Raw genomic sequence first — 11,754 nt, forward strand, 5'->3', positions numbered from 1 at the left:
GGCCTGGGGACAGAAAAACACCTTGTTGTGTCAATAGTTGAGGTATTTCAGAAATTGTCCCCAAGGTGTCCTAGCAGTGCAGATAGCGGTCTGTGGGTAAGACATTTATTAATGTGTTACTTACAGGGAGAGATGGCAGGACAGAGCACTGGTCAGGGACCCAGGTGGCCCAAAGAGCCAGCTCTGGCCCCTCCAGCGACTTGCTGTGTGACCCCAGGCTGGAGATGTCACGTCTCTGTGCCTGTCTCTCTTTCCTAGCTGGGCCTTGACGGGGCAGAATGGATTCAGATAAAATCCTCAGAGAAGAGACCACCAGGTAGGGCTTTTGCCTTCTAGGTGCTCCCAAGCCTGGGAGCAAGTACCTGAACAGGCTCTGGCAGAGATGAAGCCGGCAGAGCTCAGGGACAGGTCTGGGCCCCTCCCACTTGTCCTGAGTCTTGCTTCAGCATCTGCATCTCTAACCAGCTGCTATCCCTGGGGTATGTGTTTCCTTGGATGTGTTACTATTTATCAAGCACCTACGATGTGTGTTACCTTGTACGGTTAGTCCATTCAAGATGGCTGTTCTCTTGCTCTCTGTATATACCCTGCTCTACTAGTCCCTGCTTCACTCACATGACTATCCAATCCTCTTAATTATAGGGCTTAATTAGTCTCTGGTAACTGATGAGCCCACCTGACGTCAATTCCCCCTATAAATGGTAGCCTCCTTCTCCCTCGGGCAGTAAAGACTGCTGTCATGTCCTGCCCGCTGTCTGCATGGTGGGGTGTTGCTCCAGGACCCTTTGTGTACGATCCCCTGTCCAATAAACCACTGATGTCTTCGTTACTGTCTCCAGGCTCTTTCTTGGGTCTCGAGGCTGGACAACTACAAGACTTGCAGGCCTGCAGGGTGCAGCCCAACATACCTGCTGTTTTAAGTACTATATATAGTCATCCTCTCAACAAGCTGTGAGGGTGGTATCACTATTATCCCCATTTTACAGATGAGAAAACTGAGGCATGCAGAAGTTTAACAACTTGTCCTTAGTGGGTGGCAGAGCTGTGATTTAAACCCGGGCAGTCTGGCTCCTGAGCCTGAACTCAACTCTTTCCTTCATGGCCTTGGTGCTTGGTAAATACCTAACATGGCCCAGGGCCCATGCAAATGTTGCTTGCTTAATAATCACAACAACCCTTAAAGGTAAGTGCTAACAACCCCATCTTGTAGCTGAAGAAACTGAGGCTTAGGAAGAGGATGTGAACCGACCAAGATCACACAGCTTGTAAGTGGCAGAGCTGGGATTCAGACCCAGTCCACCTGATTGCAAACCCGGGGTCTGACCATGACCCCATGACCCCACATGTCTCCAGCATCTTGGCCCTGGCCCTATGCATGACCTGCCTCCAGCCGGTCAGCAAGTGTTCAGCAAACTGGGTGGCCCACAACCAATTAAACTCCCTCTCACAACTGTGGGCTTCCTATGGGGAACTGCACCAAGTATTAAAGAGGTCATTCTGGGATTCAGACCGCCCTCATCCAGGCTCCTATGTATGCACAATAGGCCAGGCTCAGAGCTCAGTCTGTGTGACCAAATACCCCTGCCTGGAACAGTGTGACCATGATGGAACAGACCTAGAGAAGATGGTCAATGCACTCGGGCCCTGGGAATGGGGATGGTCCTTGACTGCAGCCCCCTCCCCCAGCGCAGTAGGCACCTTTATAGGCACCACACAGATTCACACAGGACTCTCCCCTGGATGCCCCTTTACCCAACGCAGCCCCCAAGTCACGCCTGCCGGTCCTGATGCTCTGGGGCAGTGGGTACTCAGAGGTAGGCCCTGCGGGCCAAGGGAACGAGCCTGGCACCAGCCCCAGAACCGGGTACGAGCCTGGCACCAGCCCCAGAACCAGTCTCAGTTTCATTAAGGCTTGATCTCACACACACACACACACACACACACACACACACAGGCACAAGGCGTACACGCGGAGCCCCAGTTTCCCCTCACACAGACACACCGTCACTGCTACTCGCTCACAGCACAGCTGCAACCCCACACGCTCCAACTCTGACCCCGCCCCCGGCGCCAGCCCGCACCCCCGCCCCTCCTGCTCCGGGCCCAGCCCTCCCGAGGCCCCGCCCCCTTCCCGGCCTGCTTCCGCCCGCGGGGTCCGGCCCAGTATCCGGCGGCTGCTAGGTGAATGAGACCTGTGCGACTCATGAAGGTGTTTGTGACGCGCAGGATCCCCCCCGAGGGCAGCGCCGCGCTCGCCCGGGCCGCAGAGTAAGAGCCCGGCGCCCCCGCACCGCTCCGCGCGCCGAGTCCCCGCCCTCCGGGCGCGAGTTCTGCGGGTGGCGTTGCGGGAAGGGGCTGCAGAGCCCCAGGCGCCGCTCCGGGACCTCGGGCACCCAGTACGCGGGCTGACTCAGCGTTTCCGGGCGGGTCGGGGTAGGCCTCCCGAGGCCCAGTTAGTTATTTTTGGTGGGGCGGACGGGGCGGTCCGTGGCGTCAGAGAGATCCGGGATCCTGCGCTTGGGCCTTGGCCGAACTTTCCAACCTGTGCCTGGCCAGGACGGTCTTGGAGTTTGGGGAAGCTTAGAGAAAGTTCTCTGGGGCCCAGCTTTCTCCAGGCCTGTTTCAGTGACGCTGGGACCCGCAGCTCCCCTGGCCCTTGCAGTGTGGGTGGGGGAAAGGGCTGGAGCCCTTCCCAGTCATGGCCCTGGGGAGAGGGGAGACGGCCCATGACACAAGGTACAGGCTGTTAATCTTTTATCCTCTGTGGTCACTTGGCCAGGTCAGGGACCTTGGCAGTCACTGGATTACCTGGTCCCTTTGGACAGTTGGCAGGGGGCCTCTGGTAGCATTTCTTAAATTGAACCCTGCAAGTCAGCCTTGCCAGGTGCTTCATATACGTGAACTCTTAATCCTTCAGTACTGTGAAGTCGGTACTGTAATTCCCACTTTACAGAGAAAACTGGGAGAGGTTAAGTACCTTCCCTAATGACCATGTGTGGCACAGCTGGGATGTGAACTTTGCTCTGTCTGCTGCAGTCTGAGCCCTGCATTATGCAGGTTTGCACCGCCCATATCAGGCAGGGAGAAGGTGGAACCCAGCCTCAGAGACCAGTGCCAGGGGAAAATGAGATTTGTTCATTTCATTCAATGCAATAAAACCTTTGCTGAGGACTTGCCATGTACCAAGCATTGAGAGGGGAAGAGGGGAGGGCAAAAACAACAAGGGCACCAATGGCAGCAGCTCACACTGCTATAGCGCTGTGCCACCCTCAAAGGAGGGTGAAAGGAAGCCTGTGCCTGGGGCTTAGGCATGGAGGTGCCGCGGCGGGGAATTCTGGGAAGTGCCAGCAGCTCTGTGTCTTGCGCATGTAGATGTTCCGTACGTGTTGGCTGCACAGAATTAAATGTCAAGGGCTGGGAGGTTGGGCAGCACCACGGGGAAACATGCCCCGTGCCCACCAGCCACCATGGAAGTGCCCCCTGAAACTCCTCCATGTTGAACTGCTTTGATCTTGTCCAAGTACAAAGTCAAGAACAAGAGTTTTTCATTTCATGGACACAGAGGATGTGCAACTGGACAGGGAAATCAAGCCCCATGTGATGCCGGGACCCCCCACTGGCCTTCCCAACAATAGGCAGCCCAGGCCCGGGAGCTCACTACCTGTGAGGCCTCCTGTAGGGGTAAGAAAGCGCTTCCTTGTGTTGAGCTGAGAGCCGTCCCCGTGACTTTCTCCTTTCACTTTAGGCCCCTTTCAGTCCTTGTCAGAGAGCTGTGCTCTGTGACAGTCCTTCACTCTCAGGACAGTTCTGAGGCCACCCACGCCTGACCTTGACTCGTCTCAGCCAGCCCCAGGCCGCTTGAGGCCAGAGCAAGCAGAAGACAATGTTTCCCACTCTGAGAGGGGTCTGCAGGGGGCTGGAGGGGCTTTGGGGACCTGGGGGCACCTGCGGGGCTCCCGCACTTCTGAGCAGTCTTTCCTTTGCCTTCAGCTGTGAGGTGGAGCAGTGGGATTCCGATGAGCCCATCCCCAGCAAGGACCTGGAACGGGGCGTGGCCGGGGCCCATGGCCTGCTCTGCCTCCTCTCTGACCGCATAGATAAGAAGCTCCTGGACGCCGCAGGTGTGTGCACTGGGCAGGCCCGGGGAGGGTTCCAAGGGTGTCTTGGCCCTGGTGGACATATCAGCCTGCTGCTGCTGGTTCCTGAGCAGGTCTTCAGTGACCTCTCTGAGCTCTGAGGGCATTCACTGCGGCCCTAGGCCAGAGGGAGCAGTTGTGTGCAGTTCCATCTGGCACACACTTTGCCCCTCTCTCCTGGCGGCGAGTCCCCAGAGGGAGGCCTTAGGAGGGCAAAGACCGTGGTGTGGAGGAGAGCCAGGGCCCGGGGCCCTCGTCCAGCTCTGCTCAGCCTTGCTTTATGACCTTGAGCAGGGCCCTGCCTTTTCTGGACCCGTCTGTAGTATGCAGGAGGGCCTTGAATCCCATGAGGAAAGATACAAACAATGCTTTTTCTGCCCAACAGGAGCCAATCTCAAAGTCATCAGTACAATATCCGTGGGTGTCGACCACTTGGCTTTGGATGAAATCAAGAAGCGGTAAATGCAGCTTGGGCTCTGGAAGCAGGGCCTGGAGTGAGGGGTGACTACCAGAGAGGGAAAAAGAGGAGCTGAGTATTTATTTTTTTCTTCATATTCTTTGACCATTCAGTGAAAACGTAAGGTAGCTGATGATAAAATCTGCTCATGTGTGCACACATCAGTTAAGGTAAGGCCGAGCAGTCAGAAGCAGTGGGTAACAACGTCCAGGTGACACCCTTTCACATTCATTCCTTTTTTTGACCCCCCCACAACAACCCCTTCAAGTAGAAAAGGCAAGTATTATTATTTCTCTCTTTAGATGAGGAAGTTCAGAAAAGTTAAGTAGTTACTGGCTCCAGACTTTGGACCCCGATCTTCCATCTTATATCCTTCTCAAAATGGGAGATAATCAAGATGGGAATGAGGGCTGGCCATTCCTGAGTGCTCACTTACAGCTCTGAGCTTCCCGACAGGCAGCGCAAAGAGGGAACAAAGCTGCATCATGGGAATGTCCCAGCAGTAGAAATTGGTGAAGGTGCTTGAGGCCAGTGTTACCGCCAGATCTTTGATTCGTAGTGGGATCCGTGTGGGCTACACCCCAGATGTCCTGACGGACGCCACAGCCGAACTCGCTGTCTCCCTGCTGCTCACCACCTGTCGCCGGTTGCCTGAGGCCATCGAGGAGGTGAAGAAGTGAGTGAACACTTGGCAGGGAAGTCGACTCTGCTCAGCAGCTAGTACTTGAGCACCCAGTGTCACCCTGGACCAGAGGTGATCCTGTCCCTGGCTGTGCCCCAGCTAATGAGGGGGGACAGACTCAGGCACGATACTAAAATGCACAGCAGAGCTGAAATGAACAGGGCATGAAGGGCAGTTGTGGGGAAGGAGCGTGGATCAGGGAAGGCTGCATGGAAGTGGTAGCCGGTGGACATCCTCTTGAGCCCTTAGAGGGCCCTGTCCACCATCATGTGGGAATCCAAAAGGCTCTGGAAACGGAAGGTGGTTTCATTTTGCTGCAGATACACCAACGTGCTTGATAAGGGTGCCACCCCAGATGCTGTTGAGGGTGTCATGTAGAATACAGCATATGCACCTTACCACCTTCCTAAAATCTGAAAATTTAAAAAAATTCTGGCCTGAGGGTTTCAGATCGGAGATGTGGGTCTGTACATCCAGAGTTGGGAAAGGTACTCCAGGTGCGGGGACTGGCTTGAGCAAAGGCCAGGAGGCGTGCAGATGCAGGCTCTCAGAGAATGTGTACTGGGAGAGGGGGTTTGAGGTGGGGATGTGGCAGGGACAGAGGCTGCATGGGGCTGACTAGACACGGTGCCGAATGTCCCTCTCACCCTTCTGTCGAGGGAGTTGGTCCCTTCATTGGAGGTGACTCAAGACAGGCTCTATTCCCCTGTTCACCCAAGGCAACAGGGGTGGGCCTGTGGCTTCCCTGGACCACTGAGAATACTGGTTTTGGAATCCTACATCCTGGGTTTGCAATCTGCTGCTCTGCCCTGGCTGTGTGACCTCACACAGATTGCCCTTTCTTGTCTCAGTTTTCCCGTCTGCAAAATGGGAGGAGAACCTGTAAGGCCCCTTCCAGCCTTCGGATTCTGTGTCCCCAGTGGTTTTAAAGGAAGAGTCAGTCATGCTGCTTATCGGCAGCACCCAGTGGCTGTAGGGGTAACGCATGTTCCTCTCAATCCTTGACTGGAGGGCTGGGCCTATCCCTTGGACCACGGGGTCTGCGCAGTGGCCCTCATCTTTGCCCGAGACCAGGGCCTCTAACCCGTCCCTCTCTCTCCCTGCAGCGGAGGCTGGACCTCGTGGAAGCCCCTGTGGATGTGTGGCTACGGCCTCACACAGAGCACCGTTGGCATCATCGGGCTGGGGCGCATAGGTGAGGCTCCCGTCTACCCAGATTGGCACCCTGGCTCTCATGTCTTGGTTTGAGTCTCTGGCACCCCGTGTCCGGATGCTGACAATCCTTTGGAAAGAGTCGCTGTACCTGGGCGCAGTAGGGATATCTCTAGCGAGAAGACACAGCATCGTAAAACAGGCCAAAAAATAAAATAAGGAGTTCCTTAAGAACTCACTAGGTGATAGAAGCAAGTTGTAAGAGTCAGGGTTCTTTATGATTATAGCTGCATACAGGACAGATGAAAGCGATGATGGCTGCAGGGTCGGGACTTTTAGGAGGGGTTTACTGTGGGAGAGCCCATGCTGCCCCAGGTCTGGGTTCTGGAAGGCATCTGACTCCTAAAGCCTTAATTCAGGAACCAGAGGGTCCAGCGGACAGAGCTTACCTGTGATTCTGAGGCGGGGAAGAGCTACTTTTCTTCCAGTGGCCCCCAGCGCTGGAGAAGCCTGGCATAGGCCGGTGGCGCTCTGGCACCCTGCCTGGTGCAGAGGTGAGGGTGAGGACAGGTGGGGTGCATAAGTTGTCCGGCCAGCCAGCAGCCCTGCCTCCCATACTAGAGGGCTGCTTGGAGGGAGCCAGCAGCTTTGGGACATGCTCTGCCTCTGAAAATCCAGCTGCCCAAGCCTGTCCCGGCAGCAGTGTGTGTGCAAAGGGTCAGGGTCGGGGTGAGTCGGCAGTTGGGCAGTGCCACCAGAAGGTCGGGTGGGGTCTGTGGGTGCAGCACCAGAAGCAGAGGGTCCAGAAGGAGGAAGGGGACCGTGTGCTCAGACCTCTGCTGGGCTGCCGGGTCCAGTGCTCAGGGAGGGCTAGCAGATGGCCCTCAAGATGGCCAGCACCATGTGAGGACAGCACAAGTCAGTCACAGCCACCCAAGAGCTGTGGTGCTGCCTTCAGATCCCTGAAGGACTATCACAGGGACCCCTGAGGGCAGTGTGGGCTGGCAGGGGGCTGGGTACAGTGTGGCAGGAGTGGTTAATGTTGGGAAGGACCTCCCCACCCCCACCCTTCCCCCAGGGGCTCCCGCTCCCTGGAGCTGCTGGGCGCTGCCCTGCCCTCTTGAGGGACTGGGAACAAGCGCTGACTCTGACTCCTTGCCTCCAGGCCAGGCCATTGCTCGGTGTCTGAAACCATTTGGTGTCCAGAGACTGCTTTACACAGGGCGCCAGCCCAGGCCTCAGGAAGCAGAGGAATTCCAGGCAGAGTTTGGTAAGTAAAACCTCGATTTCCACAGGAACCCCACCTGTGCTCGGCTGGATGGTTCTCCGTGTTTGCTGTAACGGCAGCACTTCGGGGCAGAATGCAGGAGCTCCACGGTGTCTGTGGGGTGCTTTAGGTGTTGTCTGACCTCCCTGCCCCTGCACGCAGAGGCCCATTCAGGGAGCAAAGGGACTCACCCAGGCCACACAGTGAGTACCCTCAGTGCCAGAGGGACTCCAGGTCTCCTGTCTTGCAGGGTCTTTTATCACCATTGTTCATGTACAAACAGAGCAGCAGGGGTGGTGACACATGTAAGGAATTGCTGGGAACTTTCACGCAAAGTTTCCTTAATAAACTGGTGAGCGCTTACCCGCCAGCGTTGTGTCCGGGTGGATCCAGCTCCCTGGCAGGCGCACAGCGTGGTGAGCGGAGGGCAGGCTGGATTTCAGCCACTCCACCCCCTTGGCACATTGGGCCTCGAAGGTGGTGAAAGCCAGAGTGGCCCAGATCCTATCGTGTGACCTTGAATAAGCTCCTGCCCCTCTCTGGCCTCAGTTTCCCCACCTTTAGAGCAGGGGGCTGGCTGAATGATATAACACACCAGGATCCCATGAGTGTCTGTTGACTTTGTGCAGTTATTAGAGTTCTCCAGGTAGAGACAAGGCCTTCAGGAAGCATCTTGGGAGTTTCCATTATGGGCGGAGGGAGGAACGGTCAAGGTTCCCACCCTCTTGCTGTCCCTAACCTGGGACACAGCACCTGATGGAGCCCTGCCCTCCCCCAGTGTCCACCCACCAGCTGGCCGCTGAGTCTGATTTCATCGTCGTGGCCTGCTCCTTAACGCCTGCAACCAGGGGGCTCTGCAACAAGGACTTCTTCCAGCAGATGAAGAAAACGGCCGTGTTTGTCAACATCAGCAGGTATCCTGCGTCACCAGGCAAGCCTAGAGAGGGGCTGTCCCTGCTGCTGTGACCTGAGGTTTTTCTTCCCCATGGGCTGTCAGTGAGACTCAGGCTGAGCTTACTGCCCTCCATAAACCGATCAATCAAACAACTCAGAAATACAGTAAAGGCCCAGAGCACGTCCCAGGTGCTCAGAGCAGGGTCTGGCCTGTCTGGTTCCCAGCAGTACCCTTGGCCTTGCTCAGGAAGTGAAGGCACCGTGGCAGCAAGTTACCAGGTAACCCTGTACCTCTAACCACAAAGGGGTGGCCTTAATGTTCTTACAGCCCTTTGGAGGCCGACCTTCATGGTGCTGAGCCTGGGTCTGTCTGTGTGAGTCAATGACAGCTTGAACCCTCATGCTCCTGGGCAGACAGACCCAAAACCCAGGTTGTCTTGGGTCCTCAAAATGTCCCCAGGGTGCCTTTAGGCCACTGAGCATGTTATGGGATGTTATGGGGGCAGACCTTCCCTCTCTGCCACTCCAACCCCTTCTTAGCTAGTGCCCTTTGAACCCACTTAAATCAATTTGGAGGCAAAGATGGGCAATGGGAGGGGACTCCAAGGGCTCATCCACCCCAGAGGTGCCTGTGGTTACGTTTAGCTGCAAAGGGGGTGCCTTTGGGATGGAGTGAACATGCAGGAACACAGGGCTCGCGCTGATACCAACAGTGTCGTTGCTTCCGTCACATACCCAGTACTTCAGGGCACTGGGTTATTTATTGCTGCACGAGTATCATTGGAGTGCACAATGTGAAGTCTCTAGCAAATCAGTTCTCTACTCCAGTGGTTCATTGATGGGAAGGATGTCTGCTCACTTGGATGGATGTAGTTGGGTGTATCCTCAGGTCTCTGCCTGCAGTTGGGCAGGTGCCTCACACTAAATGCAGTGCTTGTCAGCCAGTGGTCGGGAGCCCAACACACATGCAGGCTCTGGGTCCCGTTCATGCAGTGGTGCGTGTAAGTAAGCTTTGATCCTCCTAGCACTCCTGGGAGTTAGGTAGTAGTCTCCCTATCATACAGAGGAGGACCCTGAGGCACAGAGAATTTGGGACACTTGCCCAAGGTCACACAGCTCGAAACTGGCAGGCTGGGGTTCTCTGTATTACTGTACAAACTATAAATAAGTATACTATAAGGCTTACGGCTTTGAAAGTTAGTGCCAAGTGCCAGGTTGATGGGAAAATTCATTCTCTGGGTGGTTCTGCCCTAAAGGCAACCTGGGTAGAGGGAGCTTTGGGGCACCCACATCACACTGTCATTCTCAGGGGAGAAGTGGTGGACCAGGACGACCTGTACCAGGCCCTGGCCAGTGGTCAGATTGCAGCTGCTGGACTGGACGTGACGACCCCAGAACCACTGCCTACAAACCACCCTCTCCTGACCCTGAAGAACTGCGGTAAGAACTGCGCTTTGCCAGCAGCACTTCACCCAGCCCGGGTTCCTTCCCGCCACGGCTTGTGAAGCCAGCTTGCAGTTCTCCCGACACTCGGGTTAAGCACTGTGCCCCCAGAGACACAAGCCACGGCCGCCAGAGGTGGGAGTCGCAGCTCCAAACGCCCTTTCTCAGGCTAAGTTTTAACAGTCATACCCTTTTCCCTGTCCCCTAGCCCCCGGGGAGGTAGATGCGTCTGGCATCTCAACCCCTGTGACACCTTAGTGCAGTGGTTCCCAAACTTTTATGTTCATCGGTCACTGGAGGGACTGATCAAACACACGGTGCCGGGCCCCCCCCCCGTGCTTCTGCCTCAGGGATGAGGCCTGAGAATGTGCTTCTAATGTCTCCCACGCTGCTGCTGCCCCTTGGCCCGGGGAGCACTGTGAGAACCACTTACTTAGCATTCCTCTTTAGCCTCCTCAGTTACCGTTAGCAATTCTTTATATTACGGTCTCTCTGTTCAGCTAGCTGGTGTGGTTTCTGCCTCCAGACTAATATATAACCAAGTGGAAGGGCCTCAGGTTGTCTGGGCCAGTCCCTGTCCTTTACTTACATTCTGGAAGGGAAAACCAAAGAGAAGGGCCGTAGCTGCCTTCCCCACAGTGAATGCTCCCATTATTGCAGCCCTTGGAAGCTCTACCATCCCCGCCCCCGTGCCCGTCTGAGAGGAACATTGGCTGTGATGGCCAGGCTGTTGCCCAGAGCTGGGAAAACTTCCATCCCCCCAAGCCCTGGGCCTTTAGCTCGGTGCCCTGGGTACTGCTTTCGAAAGGCGCGCTTTAGGGACGAGTGACCTCACTTGCTCTGCAGTGGGGCCAGAGGGAGCTGTGCTGTCCAGCCTTTCATCTAGTTATTTCGGGAGATCAGAAGCCCAGGGCGTCACCTGGTTTCACCATCTGATATCTGAAGGGCTGCGTCTAGACAGGCTCCAAGACTCCTTCTAGCCCTGACATTCTTGTGTTCAGGATACGCAATTCTTGTCACCCTTGCGTCTGGGTTTCGGTAGCCCTGGGGGAATGGAGTGCTTAGTGAGAGGGGAGAAGGCAGATCTTTTTATTGGCACATCCTAGCCATGAAAAAAGGGTCCGAGTTAAGGCTCTTAAACCACCCTCCTCATTTCCCTTTCTTCCTCTCCTTTCCAGTGATCCTGCCCCACATTGGCAGTGCCACCCATAGAACCCGAAACACCATGTCCTTGTTGGCAGCTAACAATTTGCTGGCTGGCCTGAGAGGGGAGCCGATGCCCAGTGAACTCAAGCTGTAGCCACACGGGAGACACTGAGACTAGGAGGCGAATGGCCCCGGGATTCTGTCAGACGTGCCCAGGCTTGATTGGACCCACAGGATGGGAGCCAAAGGAAAAAGTCTGATGTGTACTGATTCTGTGGAGGGAAGACTGGTGCTAATGGATGTGGTCCCACTTTTGTGGTTGGAAGCATCTGAGTCCAAAGTGTGTAATTCTATTAAATAATTCTCTGAGAGACCGTCTGGGCATGTAACTGGGAGAAGCTGACGACAAGAGCATCTGCTTACATTTTCTAAATCAGGGTCCCTAGTGACCGCAGGTTCTGCTTCCCACCCCCATCCCCACGCATTTTAATTATTAGAGCCTGTCCAAACCACCTTACCCCTCATCCTCTCTAAAATGCCTTCAAGTGTCCCTCACTGAGGACAGGACAACCACAGC

At 55.5% G+C, this 11,754-nt stretch overlaps 1 protein-coding gene across 1 annotated transcript; it reads left to right on the plus strand.

Moving 5' to 3' along the window:
• The first annotated feature begins 2,126 nt into the window (after positions 1-2,126).
• GRHPR (glyoxylate and hydroxypyruvate reductase) lies at positions 2,127-11,548 on the plus strand. The gene is made up of 9 exons (XM_007197013.2): positions 2,127-2,268; positions 3,991-4,121; positions 4,522-4,594; positions 5,153-5,269; positions 6,382-6,470; positions 7,593-7,697; positions 8,473-8,608; positions 9,898-10,028; positions 11,210-11,548. The coding sequence occupies exons 1-9, from the start codon at positions 2,186-2,188 to the stop codon at positions 11,329-11,331; spliced, it is 987 nt and encodes a 328-aa protein (XP_007197075.2). The 5' UTR covers positions 2,127-2,185; the 3' UTR covers positions 11,332-11,548.
• The last annotated feature ends 206 nt before the right edge of the window (positions 11,549-11,754 follow it).

Source organism: Balaenoptera acutorostrata, chromosome 6 (genome assembly GCF_949987535.1).
Source record: "Balaenoptera acutorostrata chromosome 6, mBalAcu1.1, whole genome shotgun sequence".
Lineage (NCBI taxonomy): Eukaryota > Metazoa > Chordata > Mammalia > Artiodactyla > Balaenopteridae > Balaenoptera > Balaenoptera acutorostrata.